The 27,865-nt window shown below is 42.3% G+C and overlaps 1 protein-coding gene across 1 annotated transcript in view; it reads left to right on the top strand.

Annotated features, from left to right (window-relative positions):
- Window positions 1–27,865, top strand: part of dcc (DCC netrin 1 receptor) — a gene marked incomplete at both ends in the record, with an annotated part of 262,383 nt that overhangs the window by 74,388 nt on the left and 160,130 nt on the right. The window contains 3 exons of the mRNA XM_079234864.1: window positions 3,350–3,637; window positions 13,477–13,627; window positions 14,647–14,783. Of these exons, the coding sequence (XP_079090990.1) occupies window positions 3,350–3,637; window positions 13,477–13,627; window positions 14,647–14,783 (576 nt within the window). The remainder of the gene's footprint in view (window positions 1–3,349; window positions 3,638–13,476; window positions 13,628–14,646; window positions 14,784–27,865) is intronic.

Genomic DNA, 27,865 nt, shown 5'->3' with positions numbered 1-27,865 from the left:
TTCGTCCACATTTAGGATTCTTGGTAATTGGAAACTAGTTCTCTCTCTACAAAGCAAACTGCCTGTCTTCTTCCTCCAAGATGAAATGTAGTTCATGTTTTTGAACTAAAAGAAAAAAACTACCCAGAGTAATATGATAAGATCTAATTTCTGTTAAGTATGGCAGTTAGCATAGCTTAGCATAACAACGAGACGCAGGTGGGAAAACAGCTAGCCTAGCTCTGTCCAAAGTAAAGAAATACGCCTACCGGTACTTCTAGAGCACACGCATTAACATGCTGTATCTCCTTTGTGGGATCTGTTGACAAACAGAAATTGACAAACAACTTTTAGGAGTTTTATATTTTTATAGATCGATTTTATTGCATTGTTTATTAGTCCCTGCAGGCTCCTTTAAAGGGCTGGACGATATGGCCAAAAACCCTCCATCTGGATAGATCATTCATATCTGAATGACGATAGTCACCACAATATAGCATGTTTTCAGGTAATTCAATATATAAAAACCCATGGTAAAGCCTTTTTTTATATACTACTGAGAATAAAATACTACACAAAAGTACAGATGATTTTCTAATTTAATAAACCACTCTAATGCTAAATTAACACGTTTCATATAGACACCAGAGTATTCCTATGAGCAGAATCCTTTGGTGTTGGCACGTAGGAGTTGAGCAATGAAGCTGATTTCCACACACATTTGAGTTCCAAATGGACATTTACTGGTAATTCTGTTATTATGCATAAATAACCCAGCTGTGTGCACTATTGTGTTCTGGGGTAATAGGCTGGAAGAGGCCTGTGACAGGATGTGCAGTGTGTTAATGACATTGGACTGAGTTGTGTTATTGTAAAGTGTGATATATAAAAAACAAACCACACTCCAACTTCCCGTGAAATCTGATTTAGACGCTCATAAAAGTCAATGTCACACTTGACCGAGGTAGCCGATCAAATCAAGCAAGAAGCGGGCTTTACTGCCTCACTGCGGACTTCCTGTTTTCAGTAGATGTGATAGGATTGGTCATTGATATTAGCGATTTTAAATTACAATGAACTATATTGTTTACCCCTCCTCCTCATTCAACAGCAGAGCAGCAGCAAGAGCTTGATGTCTGCATTAATTAAATGTTTTGCATTGACCACCGCTTTACCGGCTGATCAGCTGTTCTGCCCGACTAATGACGATGCTAACAACTCTACTAACAGCAATACTGACAGTAGTACTAATAACAGTACTAATAACATTATTAACAACAATACTAACAGCAGTACTTACTTAGGTCCTTCAGTTTTTTTATTGTGCTTTGACCACGTTTAGTGACTTTATCTTGTAAAAGTGTGGTTACATGTATAAGATGTTAACGTTAGCTAAAATGGGAATGGCCAAACTGTCACATGGTAAGGTTATGCTAATGCTAGATTTCAGCTTTTATATGTGCCTTTATAGAAAGAGAAAATGTTGTGATTAATGTCCACATGAATAGATGAATGTCATCTAATTCATGTTTACACTAAGAACTCATTTATGTCGTATTTGTTCCATAGCGCTGGAGATTGATTGTGACAGCAGTACTAATAATAGTATTATCAGCAGTACTTATACCTGTACTGACAGCAGTACTGACAGCAGTACTAATAATAGTGCTATCAGCAGTACTAATAACAGTACTGACAGCAGTACTAACAAGAGTACAAACAGCAGTACTATATATATATATATATATATATATATATATATATATATAGTATATATTTGTACTCTTGTTAGTACTATATATTAACAATATATATATATATATATATATATATATATATATATATATATATATATATATATATATATATATATATATATATATATCAGGACAACATTAGTGTTACTTCTCTCTCATATGCTCTGCTGTGACCTGTCTTCCTTTATTATTTGTTTCCCCTCTGGAGATTAATACAATAATCGAATCATAATCTACATGCTGGAATATTTCCTTGCCACCCATAACGAGCAGTGACCCTCCGGGGTGTTGTTGTCTATAATAAGTAGTACCAGTGGGACGGATGAACCCTGTTTTTTCATGAATACAATTAGCCAAGTAATGATTACGTCCCCTGTGACGGAGCAGAGACCTCCCAGAAAAGGAACCCGTCCCAGACAAATCCTCTCAAACAATGTTTTCCGTGGACGTTTGGACTTTGGGTCTCAACACTATCACAGGGTTCAGGAGGCAGCAATAACAGAGCAAATTCACATTTAATCATTTGAACCCGTTTAGACTCCACTGTCAACATGTCTGGACAACATCAACACGGAAAATAAAATAAGCTTCTCTTGATTGAATTCTTGACATTCCTGCAGAGTGTAGCTGATCTGCCCGGAGGCCCGGGAGCCGTGTGAAGTGGAAGAGAAGCAGGCGTGAGCTTCAGCCGGTGGAATGACCGGCTGTGATGCGTGCGGCGGTGTCAGCGTGTGTTCGCGTGTGTTCACGTGTGTTTACGTGTGTTCACATGTGTTCACGTGTGTTCACGTGTGTTTACGGGGCTACAGGCTGATGTTGTTGAAGTGAATCTAGTCAGACAGGAAGCGGCGTGTGTTGCGTGTCCGAATCACAGCGGCTGGACACCCGGTCCACCCGGTCCACCCGGTCCACCCGGTCCCCAGCTCTCGGCTTTTCTGTCTGACCTTCATCTGTCCTCCTGTTGTTCAAAGTCTAACTCTGTCTCTCTCTCACATCCACCCCTGCTGGGCCTCGCTCCCCTTCCTTGTCTATATAATTCTCTGCTTCTCGGACACTGCTAACAACAGTACTAACAACAGTAATAACAACAATAGTATTGACAGAAGTACAAATAGCAGTAATAACAACAGTAATAACAACAATAGTATTGACAGAAGTACTAAGAGCAGTACTAACAACAGTAATAACAACAATAGTATTGACAGCAGTACTAACAACAGTACTAACAACAGTACTAACGCAGTACTCAACAGTAACAATAGCAATGACAGTAGTAGTTTTTGTTGATGTACAAGGAGCCTGTGAAGCAGTAGTTGTAGTTGCTTCAGTTAATTTCAGTAACAACATTACAGTCCAGGTCCCTTCAGTACAGAACCATTCAGCTCAGTTCAGCCTGTTTAGTTCACTACAGTTCAGGTCACTTCCTGTGAGTTCAGTTCAGCTCATAGAGTAACATTTAGTACAGTTCTGCATAAATGAAGTGAAATAACAATAAATGAGTCTGTGCAAGGAGTCAAAGAAGCAGTCAATATAATATGTATGTTTTACACTGAGATCAACCCTCCAGTTTTCTGTTAATAACCCCCATCCTCCCCCCCCCGGACTCTTTCCAGGTCCACTGAAGGTGGTCGTGCCCACTGAGTCCGTTTCCTCGTTCCTGGGCGACACCGCCCTGCTGCGCTGCGAGGTCTCGGGTGACCCGACGCCCATCATCCGCTGGCAGAAGAACCGGGAGGAACTACCGCTGACCTTCGACTCCGACTCTCGCCTGGCGGTGCTGCCGTCCGGCTCCCTGCAGGTCAGCCGCGTTCAGCCACCCGACTCGGCCACGTACCGCTGCCTGGCCGACAACCCCGGCAGCACCAGGACGGGCACGGACGCCGAGCTCCGAGTCCTCCCAGGTAACTGACCCACCAGGGACGATGTAACTGTACTGAGCACATATTTGAGGTTCTGGTTTTTGAGTCTTGTACCACGGTCCACTTCTACTCCATCCTGCTTTTATCTAATGATATGAAAAGAGTCTAGGGCTGTGCAGTATTTTTCATATAACGTTATACCGGTGCGTAGCCGTAACAACTGTTGTGGCTCTTTGGCCGGCAGCAAAATGTAATGTTCACTGCTGAGGGAGCAGCGGTCTGAGCTTGTTGCGTGTCACGGTTATAACTTTAGTCATGTTATAACTTTAGTCATGTTATAACTTTAGTCATGGTTATAACTTTAGTCATGTTATAACTTTAGTCATGTTATAACTTTAGTCATGTTATAGCTTTAGTCATGTTATAACTTTAGTCATGTTATAGCTTTAGTCATGTTATAGCTTTAGTCATGTTATAACTTTAGTCATGTTATAGCTTTAGTCATGTTATAACTTTAGTCATGTTATAGCTTTAGTCATGTTATAGCTTTAGTCATGTTCTAACTTTAGTCATGTTATAGCTTTAGTCATGTTCTAACTTTAGTCACGGTTATAACTTTAGTCATGTTATAACTTTATTCATGGTAAAAACTTTAGTCATGGTTATAACTTTAGTCATGTTATAACTTTAGTCATGTTGTAACTTTAGTCGTGGTTTTAACTTTAGTCATGTTATAACTTTAGTCATGTTATAGCTTTAGTCATGTTATAACTTTAGTCATGTTCTAACTTTAGTCATGTTATAACTTTAGTCACGGTTATAACTTTAGTCATGTTATAACTTTAGTCACGGTTATAACTTTAGTCATGTTTTAACTTTAGTCATGTTATAGCTTTAGTCATGTTATAACTTTAGTCATGTTCTAACTTTAGTCATGTTATAACTTTAGTCACGGTTATAACTTTAGTCATGTTATAACTTTATTCATGGTAAAAACTTTAGTCATGGTTATAACTTTAGTCATGTTATAACTTTAGTCATGTTGTAACTTTAGTCATGTTATAACTTTAGTCATGGTTATAACTTTAGTCATGTTATAACTTTAGTCATGGTTATAACTTTAGTCATGTTATAACTTTATTCATGGTAATAACTTTAGTCACAGTTATAACTTTAGTCACGTTATAACTTTATTCATGGTAATAACTTTAGTCATGGTTATAACTTTAGTCATGTTATAACTTTAGTCACGGTTATAACTTTAGTCACAGTTATAACTTTAGTCATGTTATAACTTTATTCATGGTAATAACTTTAGTCATGGTTATAACTTTAGTCATGTTATAACTTTAGTCATGTTATAACTTTAGTCATGGTTATAACTTTAGTCATGTTATAACTTTATTCATGGTAATAACTTTAGTCACGGTTATAACTTTAGTCATGTTATAACTTTATTCATGGTTATAACTTTAGTCATGTTGTAACTTTAGTCATGTTGTAACTTTAGTCATGGTTATAACTTTAGTCATGTTATAACTTTAGTCATGGTTATAAATTTAGTCATGGTTTTAACTTTAGTCATGGTTATAACTTTATTCATGGTTATAACTTTAGTCATGGTTATAACTTTATTCATGTTATAACTTTAGTCATGTTATAACTTTTTCATGTTATAACTTTAGTCATGTTATAACTTTATTCATGGTTATAACTTTAGTCATGTTATAACTTTAGTCATGTTGAAACTTTAGTCATGTTGTAACTTCATGGTTATAACTTTATTCATGGTTATAACTTTATTCATGGTTATAACTTTAGTCATGGTTATAACTTTAGTCATGTTATAACTTTAGTCATGGTTATAACTTTAGTCATGTTATAACTTTAGTCATGTTATAACTTTAGTCATGGTTATAACTTTAGTCATGTTGTAACTTCATGGTTATAACTTTATTCATGTTATAACTTTAGTCATGGTTATAACTTTACTCATGTTATAACTTTAGTCATGGTTATGGTTATGGTTACCAACGTACAAACAGCTGCTCACCACTCTAACAGCTGTTCAGTTGGCCGGCGCTCCTTTTCGGCATCAATGAATGAATGTGTTTACTCGAAAAAAAAATACCATGATATATCGTGAAACCGGCAGAATCTTACAAAATACTGAGATATGAATTTTCGGCCATAACGCCCAGCTCTAAAAGAGTCTATGATTTTCTGCATTGAGTTCTTTTACTTTTCATACTTTTAAACTTAGGTATGTAGGTATGGGATTTGAGTAACTGCTAAGAATACGTTAGGTTTATAAAAACATTAACCAACCGAAAAACTCAACAGTTGGCCCTTCAGTTTGACTTAATAGTAGAGTTATACTTTTCATTTTGTCGGGGGATAATTCTAGTTCATTTCCTCCCCGTGCTGAATGTCTCATTTTAAAATGAAATGTAATGTAATGAATATACAGAGTTTACTATGTGATTTTAATCAGACTTCTCAGTCTGCAGGGAGTCCGTTAGCCGCCGATGTTTAATACACTCCAATTACACAAGTCCACACACTGTCTACTTCACCGCTGGTGTTGCAGCTACGTTTAGCTTCTCTTTCCTGGTTTAACACCACTCTGACTCCATCTCATGAAGTGTTCCTGCTCCGTCCCAGCGGGGTCTCTGGAGCCGGAGGGCCGACCTTGAGCAGGATAATCACATGTACTTTGCATTTCCATTTCCTTTGCGTGGTGTGCACCTCACATGCACCTCACATGCACCTCACATGCACACTACATGCACCTCACATGCACACCACATGCACACTACATGCACCTCACATGCACCTCACATGCACCTCACATGCACACTACATGCACCTCACATGCACACCACATGCACACTACATGCACCTCACATGCACACCACATGCACCTCACATGCACCTCACATGTACCTCACACAGAGCGGAAGACATGTTCAGCAGTTAACCTCGTCAGAGGAAAAGTTTAGGAGGAAAACGAGTCATTGATGACCTTATTACTCTCCTGGCTCTTACATCAAACAGGATGCAAAATCAATTAATTTATTTTACAATGTCAAAGTCGACAAAAAGAAAATACATACAAAATACGTATATCTTTAATTAAATCAAAAAATGAAACCATATACAAAGTTTAATAAAAAATGATATATTCAAATATGGAATACATAGATGCATCTATAATTGAGTAAATACAATGTATATATATATATATATATATATATATATATATATATATATATATATATATATATATATATATATATATAATACATACTTCATTCAATCTAACTCTTAATTTAAAATGACCCGTTCAATTGATTGTTAATACATGTATTTGTATTTTAACTATACAATATATATATATATATATATATATATATATATATATATATATATATATATATATATATATATATATATATATATATATATATATATATATATTGTATAGTTAAAATACACTATATTCTAATTCACTATACAATATATATATATATATATATATATATATATATATATATATATATATATATATATATATATATATATATATATAACAAATCATAACAAACAATACTGTGTCCTGCTGCCTCCAGGCTTCGTGCTAAGCTAGGCTAAACATGCTAACCTAATCTGTTTGACTCTGTGGAGACAACAAGAGGATTTCACCAAACATCATGCTTGTGCTTGTTTATCAGGCTTCATGTTTTAAACCTGCCTCAGAAGTATAAGGCACAGAGTTCCCTGTGGTTCCAGCTTAAGCTCTTTTTAATGCATCAGGCGGATTCAGTTTGAATGATTCTGTCTCCAAAAAAGCTTTTATTAACAGTGACTGTCTGAAGTTGTTATCAGACGGCCCCATCAGGGGTGAGAGGGGAGAGATTATCAGATGGAACATATGCTTCTTGTTAATACAGCCCTGTCCTACTTCCTGCTCTGATGCTGTACGTGATTCAGTTAGTGATGCAAAGCAGAGATGGGCGTAAAGCTGGTGGAGTTCAGCAGCAGCTGTCAGGTGGAGGAGAATGAACCACATGGAGGTTCAGAGACAAGGATCACTGGAGAGTTGTGATCGGTCAGTTCTCTTACATTTGGTTTTGGATGGACATGAAACCCTATAGGGTAATCATCTGTAGAAAAAGATGCTCAACTGTGATGAAAATATCCAGGGTTCTTACGGTCATGGAAAACCTGGAAAGGTCATGGAGTTTTAAAATGGTTATGTCCAGGCCTGGAAAAGTCCTTGAAAAAAATTAAATCCCAAAAGTTTAGTAAAAGTCATGTAAATGTGTTATATTCATGTGTTCATGACGTTCATTTACGCTGAGTTTGAAATAATTAATATGCTTTTAAAAGAAAGACGCTCAATATATATATATATATATATATATATATATATATATATATATATATATATATATATATATATATATATATATATATATATAAATCATACTCACGGCGCAAATTATTCGCTCTGCGAGTAGTTTAAATACTACAATTACTCACTTTTTCATGTATGCACTGAGATTTTACAAAATGTTTGGTCATGGAAATTTGGTTAAAAGTCATGGAAAAGTCATGAAATCCACTGGTCAGAATATGTATGAACCCTGAATATCAGTTTCTTCTCAAGCCAGATCACCAGACTGTGGACATAAGATGTCCATGACTGTACTCTAAAGCTGGAGCCAGCAGCTAGCAATCTTAGCTTAGCATAAAGACAGCATCGGGGTAAACAGCTGTTTAACGGGCGGCATCCAAAGGTGACACAATCCTCCTACCAGCACCTCTAAAACTCTAAAACAAACATGATATATGTAGTTCCTTTAATCAGTGCAAAGTGTAAACACAACGAGATGAGCTGCTACGTAGGTTCTCCTCTAGTCCGTCTCTAAACAGAACAACATGCACTCTTTGTGTCGCTAACCTTCCGCTTCGGATCAGTAAAGAAACACTGTCTGAAAAGCAAAGATGGAATTATACACTTCAACATAAACTTTACTCAGACCGCTGAGGGCTCACTTTAACTTTACAAACGTTGGAATACATGTTTAGACAGAAAGAGAATTGGATTGCGTCATCCATCTATAATAAAGATGGAGGACCTTTGCACCGTACGAACAAGAGGAGCGATGCCACTGACCAACACCTGTGTCTAAGTGCTTATGGACATGTGCATATTGTTTAATCAAAGGACAAAATGGTGAAATGCTAAGATTCTGCAGTGTGTTACTCAAGCGGCAAGCTGAAGGTAAACATTACACGTTGTAGTAAAGTGATAAGATATAGTAAGTTAGTAAGGACGTCCAGCACAACCGTGCTCACAACTATTGTATTTTTATGTCGTTATATGAAGATCACAAAGCTCGCTTTCTTGTGATAAGTTATGTTGATTCTTGAGAAAAACACAGATTAATTATAAAATGAGATAAGTCCTCCATGTTGTAATGCACGTTAAGGGAGAGGAAGCCGGCTGCTGCGTGTGACTGTTAGCTAACAGTAGCATGTTAGTAGTTTACCTTCATGGTGATTTAGCATCTTTTAGAGCTCGTGCCGTCAGCTCCTTTCATCGGAAAACAGTTGCCAACACTGGACTGGGTTTTTGGTTCGATAGTCTAAAAACATCCAGTATACCCTTGCCAGTTCCTCAAGATTACCAATAGCTTTCTAATCAACAATAGGTACGTTTCCAGTTTTTAAAAGAGCATTATGCATTCACTACGAGATGAGATGCAAACAAAATGTGAAAAATCAGAAAAGAGAAGAGTAGCAGGACCTTCCTGTTGGCGTGCAGAAAGCCAAAAGAATCAGGAGGAGAGACCGTGAAGTGAACACATGAGGAATGGTCCGGGAATTGTGTTTGGAGTCTCTTAAAGAGACAGGTCGCCTTTATTTCAACACTTCAGAGGGACACGATGCTGAAAAGGAATAGGAATCACAAACAAACACTGTGTGTGTGTGTGTGTGTGTGTGTGTGTGTGTGTGTGTGTGTGTGTGTGTGTGTGTGTGTGTGTGTGTGTGTGTGTGTGTTCTGTCTCTCCTTCCTCATTGTGATGCGAGCGTCGTCGCTGTCTTCTGATTGCTGATGGCTTTCTTTGGTGTCCGTGAAAACATTAAAGGAGTCTCACTGCCGCTCAGTGATTATCTCTGATCCCTCTTCACTCCTCTGTGACCAAAGAAAGAAGAACTGCTGTGTGGACTCTTCTTCTTCTTCTTCTTCTTCTTCTTCTTCTTCTTCTTCTTCTTCTTCTTCTTCTTCTTCTTCTTCTTCTTCTTCTTCTTCACTGCTCACTGTTCTGCTCAGGATCTTGTTGTCTGTTCCTGTGGTTCTTGTGTTGCCCAGTATCACCCAGAGGTCGCCCAGCCTCACGCCTCATGTATTATGTGAGTCACACACATCTGTCCGTGCTTCATTCACTGCATTTAGATAGTTGGAATTAAGGAGAAGAAGAGTACCTGGTACCAAGTACTTGGTACCAAGTGTACCTGGTACCAGAACACCTTAGGCCGGAGATCAATGATCGACTTTGTAGTCGTATCATCTGATCTGCGGCCGTATGTCTTGGACACTCGGGTGAAGAGAGGAGCAGAGCTGTCAGCTGATCACCACCTGGTGGTGAGTTGGATCAGATGGCGGGGGAGTCGGCTAGAAAAACCTGGCAAGCCCAAACGTGTAGTGAGGGTGAACTGGGAACGTCTGGCGGAGGATCCTGTCCGGGAGGTCTTCAACTCCCACCTCCGGAAGAACTTCTCACAAATCCCAAGGGAGGCTGGGGACATGCAACCCGAGTGGACCATGTTCAAAGCCTCTATTGTGGAAACGGCTGCTCGGAGCTGTGGCCGGAAGGTCATCGGTGCTTGTCGTGGCGGCAACCCGAGAACCCGGTGGTGGACACCGGGGGTGAGGGAAGCCGTCAAACTGAAGAAGGAGGCCTCTCGGGCCTGGTTGGCCCAGGGATCTCCTGAAGCAGCTGACGGGTACCGGCAGGCCAGAAGGGCTGCAGCTGCGATGGTCGCGGATGCTAAAACTCGGGCATGGGAGGAGTTCGGGGAGGCTATGGAGAAGGACTTGTGGGGGGGGGAACTGCTGACCCGGACTGAGGACATCGTCGGGCGGTGGAAAGAGCACTTTGAGGAACTCCCAAACCCGGCCAACATGTGGGGGCAGCGCCGGAAGACTTTGGGGTGGTTTCACCCATATCCCTGGCAGAGGTCGCTAAGGTAGTCAAAAAGCTCCTTGGTGGCAAGGCGTTGGGGGTGGATGAGATCCGCCCTGAGATGCTGAAAGCGCTGGACATTGTTGGGCTGTCTTGGTTGACACGCCTTTTCAGTGTCGCATGGGGGTCGGGAACAGTGCCCATGGACTGGCAGACCGGGGTGGTGGTTCCCATCTTCAAGAAGGGGGACCGGAGAGTGTGCTCAAACTATCGTGGCATCACACTGCTCAGCCTCCCGGGAAAAGCTTATGCCAGGGTGCTGGAAGGGAGGCTCCGACCGCTTGTCGAACCGCAGATTCAAGACGAGCAGTGCGGATTCCGTCCCGGCTGTGGAACAGTGGACCAGCCCTTTACCCTTGCAAGACTACTGGAGGGGTCCTGGGAGTTTGCCCAACCAGTCTACATGTGCTTTGTAGACTTGGAGAAGGCTTTCGACCGGGTCCCTTGGGGGTTTTTGTGGGGGGTGCTGCGGGAGTATGGGGTGCCGGACCCATTGGCACGGGCTATCCGGTCTTTGTACGCCTGCAGTAGGAGCTGTGTTCGTATCCTCGGTAGTAAGTCAGACACGTTCCCGGTGGGTGTTGGCCTCCGCCAGGGCTGCCCTTTATCACCGGTCCTGTTCGTGACCTTCATGGACAGGATATCTAGGCGCAGCCAGGGGGCGGAATATTTAAAGCCTTAAAATGTATACACGATACTAATGATATACCATGTAAAATATAAAATTGATTACAAAATTTTTTTAATAAACGCATTATTAATCATAATGGTGCTAACAACATAATACTAATGAATCATAGCTTTGAGAAATGTCCTATAGTAACATTTAGATAAAGATATAAACATAATGTTTCCCCAGTAGATGAGAAACAACTAACAATTTGAATTTAAATAAATGTTGTTGGAAAAAAACATAATTTAAAGATTTTATTTTATTAATTGTATTACTATCAGCTCAATCAGCAGAAGAAATGTGGTGAAATGACTCAATACCCAACGAGGATGAGTACGGGCTTACGGAATATTTCAAGTTAAAGGTGTGTGTGTGTGTGTGTGTGTGTGTGTGTGTGTGTGTGTGTGTGTGTGTGTGTGTGTGTGTCAATGCCGTGGGGCGTGTTGATGTAACTTCCTGTCCCCTGAAGGAAACCGTCTCGTCCTTCTTCGCAAAACCCAGCAGCCCTCGGGCCGACCTGAGGGCGAACACAACCTGACCCACCTTAGTGTGTGTGTGTGTGTGTGTGTGTGTGTGTGTGTGTGTGTGTGTGTGTGTGTGTGTGTGTGTGTGTGTGATATAATCTGATAGAAAATCTCATCCTGTAAACATGGAAACTTGGACCCACCCAGTTCAGATGTAGTCTGATGAGTCAAACATTTACAGGTTTGTCCATCAGAGGCTTGACCTCCAGATTCAGCTCCTTTTGCACTGCATTTCACAGACTGGGACTTTGTGTGCCATGGAGAGCTTCCTCACCTTTGTATCCCAAGGCTAGCATCAGCCGTGCTAATGAGGGTCTGTCGATCTCCCGCTCCGTCTTAACCTACTAATAAAAGATTCCAACATGCCGGCGCCCAGCCCTCGACCCTGCTGGCTCTGGTTTCCCTCGTCCAGGCGAGATAGCTGAGGTCCGTGGGTCCGTGGGCTCTCCCCTGAGACCGGTTTTCCCCGGAGACCCTACCAGGGCCTGATGCCCCGGACCACATGGCTCCAGCGACACTGAGCCACTCAGACTCCTCCCCCACGTTAAGGTGGCGCTTCACAGAGGAGAGTAACGCGGACCAACACCGTATGATGTCATGGAGCCTTTCTTGGGCTCCAGGGATGGACATGTTGCTTTGGTCCAGAATGAACTATTGCAACACCTATTGGATGGATTGCCCCCAGCAGCCTAACAGTTCATGCCTAAATGTTCTGGTTTGGTTTGGCTACTTTATTAGTACCTGTAGGGAGAGTTGGTTTGCAGTAGAAAACAGTAGGAAACAGTAGAAAACGAGGCATCCGTCTCGACATACATTACAACAAACAGACAACCAGACAAACATGATACATGCTTAAGATACATTTGTTGACCTTTTTTCTATCTGTGTGTTTACTAGCAGCCCCATGGCTTTCTGTAGACTCTTCCTCATGTTAAGTAATGGTTGAGCAGCTCCACAGAGGTGCAATAGTGAAATGGTTGTTGCTGTGGTTGTGTTTGTGGATGTTGTCCTTACATTCAGAAGTAACTCCTGTCCAGACTTCTCCCAGCAGCCTGTTCTCTTGTGCATGGAAGCGTACTCATTAGCCGTCTAATCTCTGTCCTCTCAGCCCGTAGGACAGCTGACTTTAAAACATAAAACATACAGCCAAGCTTTGTGTCTCATTAGACTGTTTTCAGTTACCTGAAGAAAGACGATGTGTGAGTAGAAAGTTCACGAGCAGAGAGAAGACATGTTGGACCTCACGGATACTCTTGAGTCTGACCAAATCCCTGCAATCGTCTTTTAATGACCGGTTCAGTATCACATACGACTCAGAATACGAACCCTGTTTGAGTTTCTCCTCTCTCTCTCTCTCTCTCTCTCTCTCTCCCTCTCTCTCTCTCTCTCTCTCTCTCTCCCTCTCTCTCTCACCCTCCTCTCTCTCAGAGCCCGGGCTGAGCAGGACCCTCCAGTTCCTCCAGCGTCCCTCCAGTGGAACGGCGTTGCTGGGAACCGATGCCGTGCTGGAATGCTCCGCCTCCGGATACCCGACTCCCAGCATCCAGTGGAGGAGAGGAGAGGAGCTGATCCAGAGCTGGTCTGTTCATATCATAAGATCACACACGATTAACCCACCTGATCACCTGCAGGATCCACTAGTTTAGCCCAGTAGAGCCACACATGCATCCTAACACCAATCATTAATATAAGTCATGTAAAGTCATGAAAAGACCAAAACCAACAATAAGTGTATCCGACTAACAAGTACTGAGTGTCAATTACCATCACTGAGCGTATTTCCATTCAAATATCTGAATGCACATTTTAAAGTATCGCATTAGACAAGCTGTAGAGGTTTGAGGCCTTTGTAGAAAACAAGTTGATGCACTACATGGTTATGGAAACACCTTTGTTTATGTTGTGACACAGCGAACATTGACTCTCACATGAGCGATCAGCTGATACAGCGGCCCTGACTCCTGGATTACAAGCATTGCATTTGTCTCCGAACAGCATGAAACAAAGCCAAAGCTAGCTGACTTTAAAGAACAACAAACAACAGCGACTTCCTTTATTTCCTCATTGCAACCTCTACTTCTTCTTCTACTGTGTTTACTGGTAGAGCCATGTCTGGCCTGCAGCACTGTAGCCCAGTGTATTCGCTGCTAACCAGTTGATGGGAACGCTGTATGTTAGCTTACAAATGTACTGGACAATTAAATGGAAATACAACACTATAGTGTTGACAAGTTCCTTCATTACTGTGGAAACACACACACACACACACACACACACACACACACACACACACACACACACACACACACACACACAATCACAGTCAATCCCACATCCACCATCCGACTGCCAGAAAAATGTGGATCGATACACAGCTGAAAAAGCGCTATTTCCGCCTAGGAAAGGAGAATTTTCATCAGAAACCAATGAGTTCTGTCTGACAGACTAACACAGGGATGGTTTTGGTCTTTTCACTGGATTGGTTGACAATGAGAACATTTGTAATTATCCAGACTTATCCTTTAACTATGAACGCTAACTTGAAACAAAGAAAGAATGAGCTGAAATACATGTAGCTCCCTCTTCCTCCCTCTGCAGGAACAAGAAGTACTCTCTGCTGGTGGGCAGTAATCTGATCATCAGGAGCGTCACTGACGACGACTCTGGCAGCTACAGCTGCACCGCCGCCAACAAGAACCACAACATCACCGCCAACACAGAGCTGAGTGTGCTGGGTGAGCCACGCGCCTCTTCTGCTGCATTCTGCTTTCATGTTGACAGTGACAGGAGAGAGGTGATAGGAAATGAGGGGAGAAGATGCAACAAAGGTCCCCACCTGGCGGATGTGTCGATTGCATGGGAAAAAAGAGAATAAGAAAAGTCTCTGTATCCCTCCCCTCCTTTCTGCAGACGCTCAGCCAGAATCCCATCCAGGATCAAAATGCACTCATGAAATATAAAATCGAAGCCGTCTTTGCTTCAGGAGGTTTTCATGAATATCATATGTTTGTATTTATTGTCTGACTGCTCCACAGCTGCTGCTGGATGCACCATGACGGAGCTTGTGTGTTCAGGTGTGTTCTGAAAGCAGCGCTCCGCTCAGGCGGCTGGAGGCGTCGTATGGCTTCAGATATCAGGCTCTGATGACGCAAAACAAGGTTTTACATGCACACGCTTCCTGTGTCCTCAATGGTCTCTGCATAGTGTCTTTATGTTTTCTTTGGCGAACATTAGATCTTTACACAGCCAGATTAAAGCATTACAGAAGTTAGTTAGCCTGCGGTGTCAGATAGAGACTCTCTGGGACAGAGAAAGGTCTAGAACCAATGTGTCCGTCTGAAAAATGTAGTGTCAGTGTCAGAATGTCCAGAAGATGTTTCACTCAGGAGAGACCAGTCGGATAAAGGTTGGCAGATGAATGCAAAGTAAATGACGGGCTTAGGCGAGCAGGAGGAAGGTCTTCTGACTGAGCTTCATGTGGTTTGGTGACGATCGGCGGAAGAACAGGACCATTGAGTTCATGGCTCTCTCCGTGGGCCGTCTGCTCTCTGGACTGTCTCTGGGTTCTGTGTGTTGTTGAGGTTTCCTTTGCAGAGGCCCTCTTCATGTACATCCAGATAGAAAACTGTGTCTTTCTCTGAAGGGTATTCAGACCTTGAGTAACACGGCCGTTTGTTTTTGCCATAAGTTTCTAATTTTTTTAATCGCCATCTTGTTTTTTTGCAACCAGTGAACGATAATGACCATATTTTGACTCTGGAGGATTAATGCCGTGGTCGGGGCGCTCTGGAGACCTGTCAATCACCTTGTAGCCCCGCCCCTAAAGCGTCCCCTGCTTTAAGGTCTGTTTGACTCTAAATGACCATAATCTACTAAATGAACATCATGCTGTATTGAAGAAGACTTGAAACTAGAGATTGAGACATAAACTCATGTTTACAATGTTTACTGAGGGAATACATCAAGAGAAGTAGAGTCACTTATATAGACTTCTATACAACCAGAGGAGTCGCCCCCTGGTGGTCAGGAGAGAGAATGCAGCTTCAACACATGAAGCATATACTTCTATACAACCAGAGGAGTCGGGCTCCCAAATTGATACCCAGGGCTCATCCCCATAAATCACTTGTTATTACCATTAATGAAACAGAAGACGGTATTTCCTTTTCCTTTTTTCTCCAGATCGTTGAAATCAAACAGAAGCAGCTGTTGTTTGTTTGACTGGGGAGAAAATCTGCAAATTAACCTCGGGGTGTGTTCAGCCTCCTGCAGCTGGGCCTCGTCTCCGTCCTTTCATGTCTTTGTCTCTGCGTCCCCTCGGAGGCCGTCCCTGTGTTTCACATCACATTCATATTCTGTTTACACTGTGTCTCCACATCGCTCCATGTTTACAAAGCACAGCAGGCGTCTGTCAGCTCTTCTGACACGTTGCATTAGTGCCACCTCACATTGGTGACGGGCGTCAGATGGGTTACTGCTTCTCTAACTCACTCCATGTCTCTAGAAAGTAGTACAACATTTATATCTTTTTAAAATGGAATTAACATTCATTCATGCACAAGGAACAGCCGCGTCAATTCTATATGTATTTCATTGAATTATAAACAAAGTGTATTTCATAACTAGCTTTTTACCTTCGCTGCCTAAATGTGACGCAGTATTTTCTACAGTGACACGACTGGAAGCAGCCTCTAGTCATTGAAGTAAATCGATAAAGGAAACTCCAATGCATCCAAACCATACGCCATTTTTAATAAAGCAACATAGCTTTGGATCAATCTGGCAGTGCGGACCATGTCACCACACCTCGACCCTCCGCTGCTCCGGGACAGGAAGCCGTCCTGAAAGCGCATTGTTTGTTTTGCTGTAGGTTATGTTTGCTTTCGACGTATCACAAATTAGTTCATTATTAATAATTAGCTTTCACCCTGTCTGTGTCCTGCATGAACGGAGACCTTTTGTTGCATTTTTGTCATTTGACTCTTTTTTACAAACCATAAGTAGTTTAATCCTAAGGAACAGGTGAAGAAGCTTCGTTTCCTTCCTTCCTGTGTTTGCAATGGTTGATAACCGGAGTATAGAGAACATGCATTTCTCTCTCAACGTATATCTTCATTCTCTTGCTGGATGAGTTGACAGGCTCATAGCTGCGAAAGCAACATATAAATGAATGAAAAGAAGCGGCGGTTTTACATAAAAGAGATTGCTGCAGGTGCGTTGCCTCCCAGCTTGTGTCTTTGTGTTGAGCTGATGGACCAACACACAACAAACCTCTCCTTACAGAAGGGAAACGTTCCATTACAATAAAACCAGAAGACTTTAAACTGAAACCGATATGAATCTACACATAACTCAAACTCTGCATACACATCTAATAACACAACTCATTTAAATCAGTTAAAATAAATGAAGTGATTTGAAGCTGAGGTGATGAGGAAAACCCTTCAGAGTAACGATGTTAAACACCTGCTGGAGTCCTACACTTCCTGTGTTTCAATTAGTATTTCTGTCATCTCTTCACACTAAACGTGTTTAATAAAACATCTCAGGGCTGAAGCAGCCGGAGGATTTAAACTGAGTTAGTTTCCTTATCGAGACGAGCCCGCAGCCATCTGAATGCACTGCTTTATTTATCCCGTCTGCCGCCTTTTATCTCTTCCTGCCTGATCTGCAAATTCAATTTAGTTGATAAGGTGAACGGTTTACGACACGCACATTTACTCACACGTCCTCTGCATGCGTGTGGACGGCTGTGGAGGGTTAACAAACACACACGCTTTACAGTTACATGTTAAAGGCTTCAGCAAAACTACTCGTGTAGTCTGCTGCTCTCACTTTCTCTTTTTGACTAAACGTGTTTTCACAGGGAGGTGCAGTTACAGGTCGGTGTGTTTGTCCGTTAATCAGTCGGATGGAAGCGTGTAGCGTGTAGCGTGTAGCGTGTAGCGTGAGAAAAAGATAAACCACTGAAAAGCTTCAAAGAGATCAGAAAAGTGTAACATGGAGCATTGAGGGACATTTTAACTGTAATCCTGACTGGTTTGAAACATCATGACGAGAAAGGTTGGTGTTTCATAACATCCTGATTCATGTTCATAATTCAAATATTTGATTAGAGTAATTATGGAATAATTAGATTAAAATCCAGAGTCCAAAAATCCACCGAGGAAATACAAGGAGAAATACATATTGGAACCCATGAAAAGCTACAGATACAATAAAAAAGAATAATTTTCATAGAAGATGTGTCTTCTGTTGGACACGTGGAAAGCTCACTTCTCCAGTCTCTGTCTTGCATTCACAATAAGCTAATAAAGAAGAAATATGTTGTGCTATGATGCCCCATTACACTTGTTTCCCCACAAATACAGGCAGTTAGAAGCTGATGAATATCCACTGTGTGGCGGTGTATGGAGAAGTGTGTTTTCTGACTCCACAGGGCAGTGACCATGATTACATGATTAGGATAACGAATGTGTGTGTTCCTTCTCATAATAATGAGTGCTGCCCGGCTCATTAGCCAGTTCCTGTTAGCGGCTTAATGAAAGCAGCGAGACACGTAGCCATGAAGCTATCAGTCATGTGCAGGCTGCCGCTGACAGCGCTAGCTGCTGGTGTAGCGCTGATGCTAAAGGAAGAAACAGACTGTCTGTAGAGTCACAGGGTTGAACCCATGCAACAATAAAACATCCCACCGGACCACCTGACCACCTGACCACCGGGCCACCTGATCACCTGACCATCTGACCATCTGACCATCTGACCACCTGACCACCTGACCACCGGACCACCTGACCACCTGACCACCGGACCACCGGACCACCTGACCACCTGATCACCGGACCACCTGACCACCGGACCACCGGACCACCTGACCACCTGATCACCTGATCACCGGACCACCGGACCACCTGCTCACACACCATGCTGCTTAAGGTTTATGGTGTTTTATTGGGTCTGTGTAAAGGGGTTTAAAGTGTTTTTATTTAAGGGTGTTATGTGTCCTTAGGTCATTAAAGGATTAATATACGGTTATAAAGTGTTGTTAGGATGTTATATTGCTGTTATAGGTATATAGTGTTGTTACGGTTTTATATTGTTGCTGTTAGGGCTATAAAGTGTTGTTATAAGAGAGTTACAGTGTTGTTATAAGAGTGTTATAGTGTTGTTATAAGGGTTTTATTGTGTTGTTATAATAGTGTTACAGTGTTGTTATAAGGGTGTTATAGTGTTGTTAGGGTGTAATATAGTTGTTATAATAGTGTTAAAGTGTTGTTATAAAGGTGTTATAGTGTTGTTAGGGTGTTATATAGTTGTTATAAGAGTGTTATAGTGTTGTTATGAAGGTGTTATAGTGGTGTTAGGGTATTCTAGTGTTGCTCTAAGGGTTTAAATGTGTTATGAGGGTGTTATAGTGTTGTTATTAGGGTGTTATAGTGTTGTTATAAGTGTGTTATAGTGTTGTTATAAGGATGTTATAGTGTTATTAGGTTGTTATAGTGTTGTTGTTAGGGTGTTATAGTGTTGCTGTGGTGTTATAGTGTTATTATAAGGGTGTTATAGTGTTGTTATTAGGGTGTTATAGTGTTGTTATAAGGGTTATAATGTGTTATTAGGGTGTTATAGTGTTGTTGGGTTGTTATAGTGTTATTATAAGGGTGTTATAGTGTTGTTATTAGGGTGTTATAGTGTTGTTATAAGGGTTATAATGTGTTATTAGGGTGTTATAGTGTTGTTGGGTTGTTATAGTGTTATTATAAGGGTGTTATAGTGTTGTTATTAGGGTGTTATAGTGTTGTTATAAGGGTTATAATGTGTTATTAGGGTGTTATAGTGTTGTTGGGTTGTTATGGGGGTTTTACCGTGTTGTTTGGGTGTCATACTGTTGTTGGGGAGTTGCAGTGTTGTTAGGGTGTTATAGTGTTGTTATTAGCGTGTTATAGTGTTTTAGGGTGTTATAGTGTTGTTATTAGGGTGTTATAGTGTTGTTGGGGAGTTGTAGTGTTGTTAGGGTGTTATAGTGTTGCTGTGGTGTTATAGTGTTATTATAAGGGTGTTATAGTGTGTTATAAGGGTTATAATGTGTTATTAGGGTGTTTTAGTGTTGTTATAAGGGTTATAATGTGTTATTAGGGTGTTATAGTGTTGTTATAAGGGTTATAATGTGTTATTAAGGTGTTATAGTGTTGTTGGGTTGTTTTAGGGGTGTTATAGGGGAGTGTTGTTATGGTGTTATAGTAACGGATACAGGACTTTCCTCCAGGATATCCCTGTTTGTTTCCTGTGTAAAACTAGAAGTAAACCTTAACTATTCAATTTAATTTCAATTCAGTTTATTGTATACAGCCCAACATCACAATATAACTAGTTGTCCTCCATGTGAATACACAGGTGGGTTACTCAGGTACACATTTTTTTTGGCAAAATACAACCTCCTGTGAATACGTACGTTTATTTTAAAAGGATGCTATGCATGTAAAAGAACTGAGGCTCGAGGGGCATCTATAGTTTGAGGCTTCAGAGCCGTTACCCCCCGACCCTGTGGACCTGCAGCCCGACACGAGGAGTCTCTTCTGCACTGCAGCCGCTGCTGAGCCTCAAGCTTTGCATGCTTGTGTTTAAAGTGAGAGGGTCTGGTGTTAATGGGGATATTTGCTAATGCAGCTGGGCTTCACAGCGTGGATCAGACACACACGACTTAAACACTTCACACACGCTCTGATTCACAGCAGACAGATTGCTTTAGTCTCCGTTGGTCTACGGTGATTGTCTTACTTCACTGTGGGATCATGGAGTCCCTCTTAAATAAAGACGACACACACACACACACACACACACACACACACACACACACACACACACACACACACACACACACACACTCTCTCTCTGCTTGTGGCCCGCGGGGCTCCTCTCCTGATTAATTACAGCCTCTGTGAATTACTGTGGGTGTTTTAGAAAACATTTAACGAGCTGCCAACCTCCCCTGCTGAGCCACCGGCCGGCCGGCTGCCGCTCGCCCCGAGACACCGAGCCGCCCATAGAGAGGCATGAAAGAGAGAGAGGAGAGAGAGAGAGTCTCCTGTGGAGAGAGGGAAGTCTTCACTAACACAGGGGGAGGATTTAAGTCCCTCAATATGTTCACCAGTCCAGCCAAGACCAGGACGACTTCAGCCTTAAAAGTAATAAGAAGAAGAACAGGTTTAATTTATTGCCACCTTACCGCACATACAACCAGTAATAAAACATAATATAAACAACAAGCATCAATAAGTCAACGGTAACACATACATTATGCAACACCAGTAACAACAATCAATGAAATTAAAATAAATCAGAATCAATAAACGGCTCATTGCTTTCAGATAGGAATATATTATCTGTGTTCATAATGAAAAGAAAAGAAAGAGCGCAGCGTCCTGGAAGCTGTTTTTAATCCAGAAATAACTTTAATTCAGTTTGAAGCATCACAGGGAGTTGGAGGAAACAGAGGGATGAATATCTCTCAGTGCACACTGTTTTATGTAACGTCTTTAATAAAGGAGGAGTGCCGTGTTATGGCTCTGTCACCTCAGTAGAGATCTACCGGATTACATTCACTCCATCACAGCATCTCTGTGCAGAGCAGTGGAGTCCAATGTGTTTAGCTTAGCTTAGCACAACGGTGAGCGCACCACACGGTGAGCAGCTCCAACTAAAGGAAGTGTACACTCTCCCAAAGCCATCTGGTGTTCCTGCTTCCAGTGAACAGGTGAAGACAGGAAGAAGAACACAGATGTTCAGTAGTTCACTTAAACTTCTTCCTTTCTGTTCTCCCGTTCCTCCTCCTGCATCCCCAAGCCATGAAAAGAGTTTTTTAAATTTAATTTGATGAGATGACGAGGAAAAAAAGAAAAGTGCCATCTGGATCTGTTTAATATCACTTGGGTCTTGATTTAACTTTGACATATTCCTTTAATATTTCACTGTGTCTCTGCGTTATTGCAGCCTGACGACGCAGGATGAGAGTGATGCTGAAGGAGAACAAGTTGTCTACAAGTCTTACTCCAAAAATCACATGACTCAGATTTGAACAGCTTCAGGATAAGATGCAAACCATGAAGTTCCCTTTATCACAGCTCCTAAAACCTTTAAGCATAAATGACACAAACATGCAGAATACTCGCCTGCATACAGTGTATTATGTCCTGGGCTTTTATTGTGAAAGGTAAGACTGGCAGGAGTGGGCGTGGTCTGCTAGAGTCACGGTTAAAAGGAGGAAGAGTGTGTTCTGGAGGATTTACTCACGGAGCAAAAGCTCAGACAAATCTAGCTCCTTCTGAAAAAATACATTTGGCATTTTTGCCGCGTTATATTACAGCTCAAAAATATATACTGACACCCCGGTGTGCAATAGCCCCCAACATATATATTGTCAGCGGCTTTGCACACACAGTTTGGTGACAGCGGCCAACAGGAAGCTGGATCAGGTGAGCAGCTCTGCTCACCATGTGATGCTCTTCCTTTCCTCATCCTCTCTCCTCATCCTCTGCGTCTCCCTCAGCACTCTCATCTCATCTCTCCTCGCCAGATTAAAGCGCCGCCGCCTCGTTGGTCACGTATGTTAATCCTCCTCAGTCTGTCCACGCTGCTCACTTCTCTCCCCGCTCACAGGCTTTAATAACGCTGGGACGACCCGTCAGCGAATCAAATCATCCTGACCCGTCCTTTTTATTTCCCCTCTTTGACTTGATTGAGTTCAAATCCTGGATTACAAAGCTTAAGAGACAAAAGGACTTAACGTGACTTTTCTGCTGGACCCGACCCCGACATGACTGACCCCTCGCCGTTTACCACCCGGCTCAAAGGCGTCATGAGATATCGCCGCCACGCGTGACCTTGTGGAGCCACGCGTGACCTTGTGGAGGAGCCTCCTCCCCGACTTAAAGGAAGAGCGCCGTCTGGTGGAACTGGAAGCGTGAGGCGCTCGGACGCAGACGTCTGTTCACGTTCACCGTGTGCCGGCGTTCAGATGTTTGGGACGAATCTCCTCGCGGGTCGGACCGCCGTCTTTAGTCCTTCCATCTGCATGTAGATGTTACGTCAAAGAGAAGTCTTCTAGAATGAAGGGTTTTCACAGTTGAAGCACAATCTGTTGTTTCCTTCCTTCGTCTCCTCTTTCCTTACCTCCTTCTACACTTTACCCATCATGCTTCAGGACACTCAGCGGTCCACTACCTTTTTACCTTTTTAGCGCCACGGTCCGGTTTCGTGGCAGACAATATTTTCGGGATTTTAGAATCCCTGTATTATTAATACATCGTGAAAACTACGAATGACAACATTTGTTTGAATCCATAAAAATATAATTGGTTATTTCCTTATCATTTGAATTGTGTGTTTTATTGAAGAAAAACCCACTACAATTATATAGCAAAGTAAAAGGATGAGATTTTGAATGTTCATGGTGGTTGAAAGGATTTTTGGAGCGGTGGCAAAACAATAACTTGTCTGGATCGTTCTGGACCAGCTAATGATCAATCACTAAGGGGTCTGCATCTGTTCATATGGATCAGCAATGATCAGCAATTAGTATCGGCGGCAAAACAACTTGATCTGAGATCTCTAAAAGTTATATTTGGGCCCTTTTTTCTTTTGCTCTGATCCGAACCGTGACTCTGAGTCTGTCTGAGTCCTCCCTTCCTGCCTCACCTGACAGACGGACAGGTGAGGCCTCGGCCCGGCTGTGATGATCTGAACGGACCTGTCGGGCAGCGAGGGCCGCACAGAGCTAATGAGACGCCATGCGCATCTTCTGTGTCCTCAGAAACACAGCTGCTAGAGAACAATACGTCAGATACGTTTTTATCAACAGTAGAAATAACTTAAAACCCTGAGGAGAAAACATCCACACGGACATCATGAAGAAGACTTGAAACTAGAGACTGAGACAAAAACTCATGTTTACAATGTTTACTGAGGGAATACATCAAGAGAAGTAGAGTCATTTATATAGACTTCTATACAACCAGAGGAGTCACCCCCTGGTGGTCAGGAGAGACAATGCAGCTTGAACACATAAAGCATAGACTTCTATACAACCAGAAGAGTCAACCCCCTGGTGGTGAGGAGAGAGAATGCAGCTTTAAGACGCTTCCTCCTCTGCTTCACTGGAGGTAATTGGTGCTGTTGAAATGTGTTGAAAAGTGTATCATGACAATGTGTAAACCAAACAAGAGTCCTACTAAATATGAATATATAAATGAAGGCCTGTCTTTGACACCAAAAGAAGGCGCGGCTCCCTTTGTGGTGAACCAACAGAAGCCCGTCCACTACTTTTTTCTCCCCGGTGTTTTGTCCTCAGTGACGCTGTAATTGCTCCTCTCTGTGATAAGAACACACGTCAGCTCAACAGGGCATTTCCATGTCGGTGCAGGATAAACCCAGCTGTAATTAATAACATTAATTAGAGTCCTGTTCCAATTAGGTGGGCCGGGCCCTGCTGCTGGTACACACTGAAGGTGAAGGTCACACACACATTCATTTATACCAATTACACCTGTTATAGTTGTAAGCCGTGTTCATCTTGTTCACGCAAACTGGAAGGAATGATGTTCTTGGACAACCTTTTTTTCTCATAGACGAAGTCGGAAGTCGATAATATGAGTCGGTTTTTCCCGATTTACAATCTAAACGTGTGCTAGTGCTTCTGCTCGGGGAAACATGGACGCCCAGCAGCATCTGATGCTTCTTACCTTTAACAGAGAGGCTTTACATTCAAACTCTGGAAAACTAGGCAGAGATTTATCCAGCCGGAGTTCTGTCAGAGGTCATTTTGGGGTTTTGTTCTGAGGTCAGGACAATGGATCGCCGATGAAGACGAGACCGATAACACCACACCCTCGGCCTGCTGGCTGCTAGAGTACGTACATTACGTCACACATTAGTCAGCGTTGACCTTTGACACGAGGTCCTTCCACCCGAAGCTTCGCATTACGTCGTCCTCCTCCTGGGTACGGGCCGCACACACGTTCCATAAGTACGAGCCACGCATAAGAGCAGCTTAACACAGTGTGCTTTCATTCCTAGATTAAGACTTCTTTATCTGGTGGCCGCCATCAGTTCCTCATCGCTCTCTAAACTCTGCTCCCCCGCCCCGCAACTCCATTCACAGATTGATTACCGTTCGGATTTGTTTGGCGCTCGCTCAGCGGTTCTGTTGGAAATGAATGTAAAGCCGGAGGAAGATCAGCGGCTCTCGGAGGGAACAGTTTCATTCCTGTAATGAGGATTCCTCCGCCTCGGTTTTATAGGAAATGTGTTTCCAGCGCACAAAGACAAAAGAGAGTTCTCTCAGCGGCTCAGACTTCAATGAACTGCTTTTATAACACAAACAGAAGACGCTGCATCACAGAAATCATTTCCAGGCTGACTTACCTGGAGGTCACATGTTCAGAACTGAACTGAACTTACAGTGGAGTTAAACTTTGTCAACTTCTTTTCATCTTACAGCGTTGCATTACTGTTTATATTGTCTGTGCGTAAGATGACTGAATACTTTATATGTGCATCCGTGTTGTCACTGTGTTACAAGATGAAACGGTCTTTTTTTAATCTAAATTTCATGATTTCATTCAAATTTCATCATTTAATTTAAATTTCATCATTTACATTTTTTTTACATAACAAATTGTACTAAATATGCATCTCATATATGGAAAGCCTGCATTACATAAGACTTGGGTATTTAATTGGCAGGGAGACTGCACTATGGGAGATAGACAGGATCAACATGTTTTGGACCCAGACTCAACATCTGAATATGTTGATTTGGGCGTTTCTCTAAATATGTCTCTTGTGAGTTTTGCAATACTGAATCACTGGAGGTCCTTAAAGCACAGAGGGCCATTAACTCATGGAAAGCTCCAATCATATCACATTTCTGAACTAGGAAATCATTTTTTTTCCCAGAAGAAACATATAGATGCTAAACACACATCACTTAGAATTACTGACCGGTCCTCTAAAGCTGCAGCTAACATCAGACACCATGTCCACAGAGACGGATCAGGTGTGTGTGTGTGAGTGTGTGTGTGTGTGTGTGTGTGTGTGTGTGTGTGTGTGTGTGTGTGTGTGTGTGTGTGTGTGTGTGTGTGTGTGTGTGTGTGTGTGTGTGTGTGTGTGTGTGTGAGCCTCCCTGGATACACTTAATGACAGATAATTGGTGGTTAAGTGCAGATATAAAGAGGCGGCTAACGAGTTTCTGTTCACACGAAAAGAGTTTAACACACACACACACACACACACACACACACACACACACACACACACACACACACACACACACACACACACACACACACACACACACACACACAGCAGATGTTCATTGAAATGAACGATTGAGCTGATTTCCATTTGAATGCTGAGTGGAAGTCATTATGGTGCAGCTATGGAGGCGGCATCACTGATCCATGTGTGTGTGTGTGTGTGTGTGTGTGTGTGAGAGAGATAGAGAGAGAGAGACATTATTCCCTTATTGTGTTACATTGTCTTTGCTCCATCATATTTCATGAACCTCTCTCATGATAATAAATGCTGATGTCCAGGTGAGCGCTCATCCAGGCGGGTGGAGTCAGACCTGATGCGTCTGCAGAGGTCAGCCGCTCGTTGATACGTCTGTATTACCATATGAATGGCGGCTCTCAGCTGTTTCCAGCAGGAAGTAGAATGGCATCACCGCGGCATCCTGCTTGTTGCCGCTTCACATCACAAAGCGTCGCCTGAAAAGCTCGCTTCTGTTAACACGTCTCCTCAGATGGCCAGGTAATCAGTGTTAGAAAGAAAACCCTCATCCAAACAATCAGTGGACGCTGAGGGAATTCCCACCAACGCAACAAAGGCTGCTGGGTAATCGGTAGCAGAGCGGTCGTCTTCCATAGCGACGAGGGAGAAGAAACAGCATCTTCTCTCCTCGGTAACCAGCGAGGAAAGGGTTCAGACAGGAGAGGTCCTGTCCTAGGATGACAGAGCAGATATCTAAAGATGGAGTAGAGACCATGTGTGTTATGAGAATACATCATCACCTTGTGTGACTCAATGGGGCCGCAGGTACACAGTGGTCACCTTTCACAATCAGAAGTTCTTCATATGGTTGAACATATTGTTGTGAAACTCAATGCTGGTGGATTCCTGGTTCACCTCTAGAGCTCTGAATGGATGTCAACATCTCAGACCGATGAATGTTTCCACCAAATAGAAAGCTCGGGTCATCACATCGCATCACGTGTTGCCGATCGATCGGAGCGCCTGATCAAAGAACATCTTACGGTGTATTCGTCTGTCAGCTTAGTTTGTTAATGCATCCGCTTTTTCACTTTCCACTACTTTCCACATCAATGTTATTTTAGTGCCACGTCATGAGCTTCATAGAAACCACCAGAGGAGTCGCCCCCTGCTGGTCAGTAAAAGATAATGCACGTTTAAGACGCTTCTAAATGTGCTTCTCTGGTCAGAACCGGAGGTTGCCGTCTGGATCAGAACCAGGGTACATCTGACAAAAAGGGGGGATTTTTAAAAAGAATTGTTAAGTTTAATTGTAGTGACGTCCCAAAGTTTCACTGAAATATGGAGACGGACTTTTGAATGAATTGCTGTTAGTACAATGTCATTGCAAACACAATATACCATGTAATGAGAAAACAATAGAACACAATGAGCACAAGGTATACCTGGAACACAACGTGAGGTGGAATGACTTTGCTTTTGTGGAGAGGAGTCGGGGTTTCCTCGTTGATCCGGAGTTTGACCCGGAGTCGCAGCTAGAGGCCATGAGAGG

The sequence above is a fragment of the Taurulus bubalis genome, assembly GCF_910589615.1.
Source record: "Taurulus bubalis genome assembly, chromosome: 19".
NCBI lineage: Eukaryota > Metazoa > Chordata > Actinopteri > Perciformes > Cottidae > Taurulus > Taurulus bubalis.
Note: the sequence above shows the minus strand (reverse complement) of the source record. Positions and strands in the feature narration are given on the sequence as shown.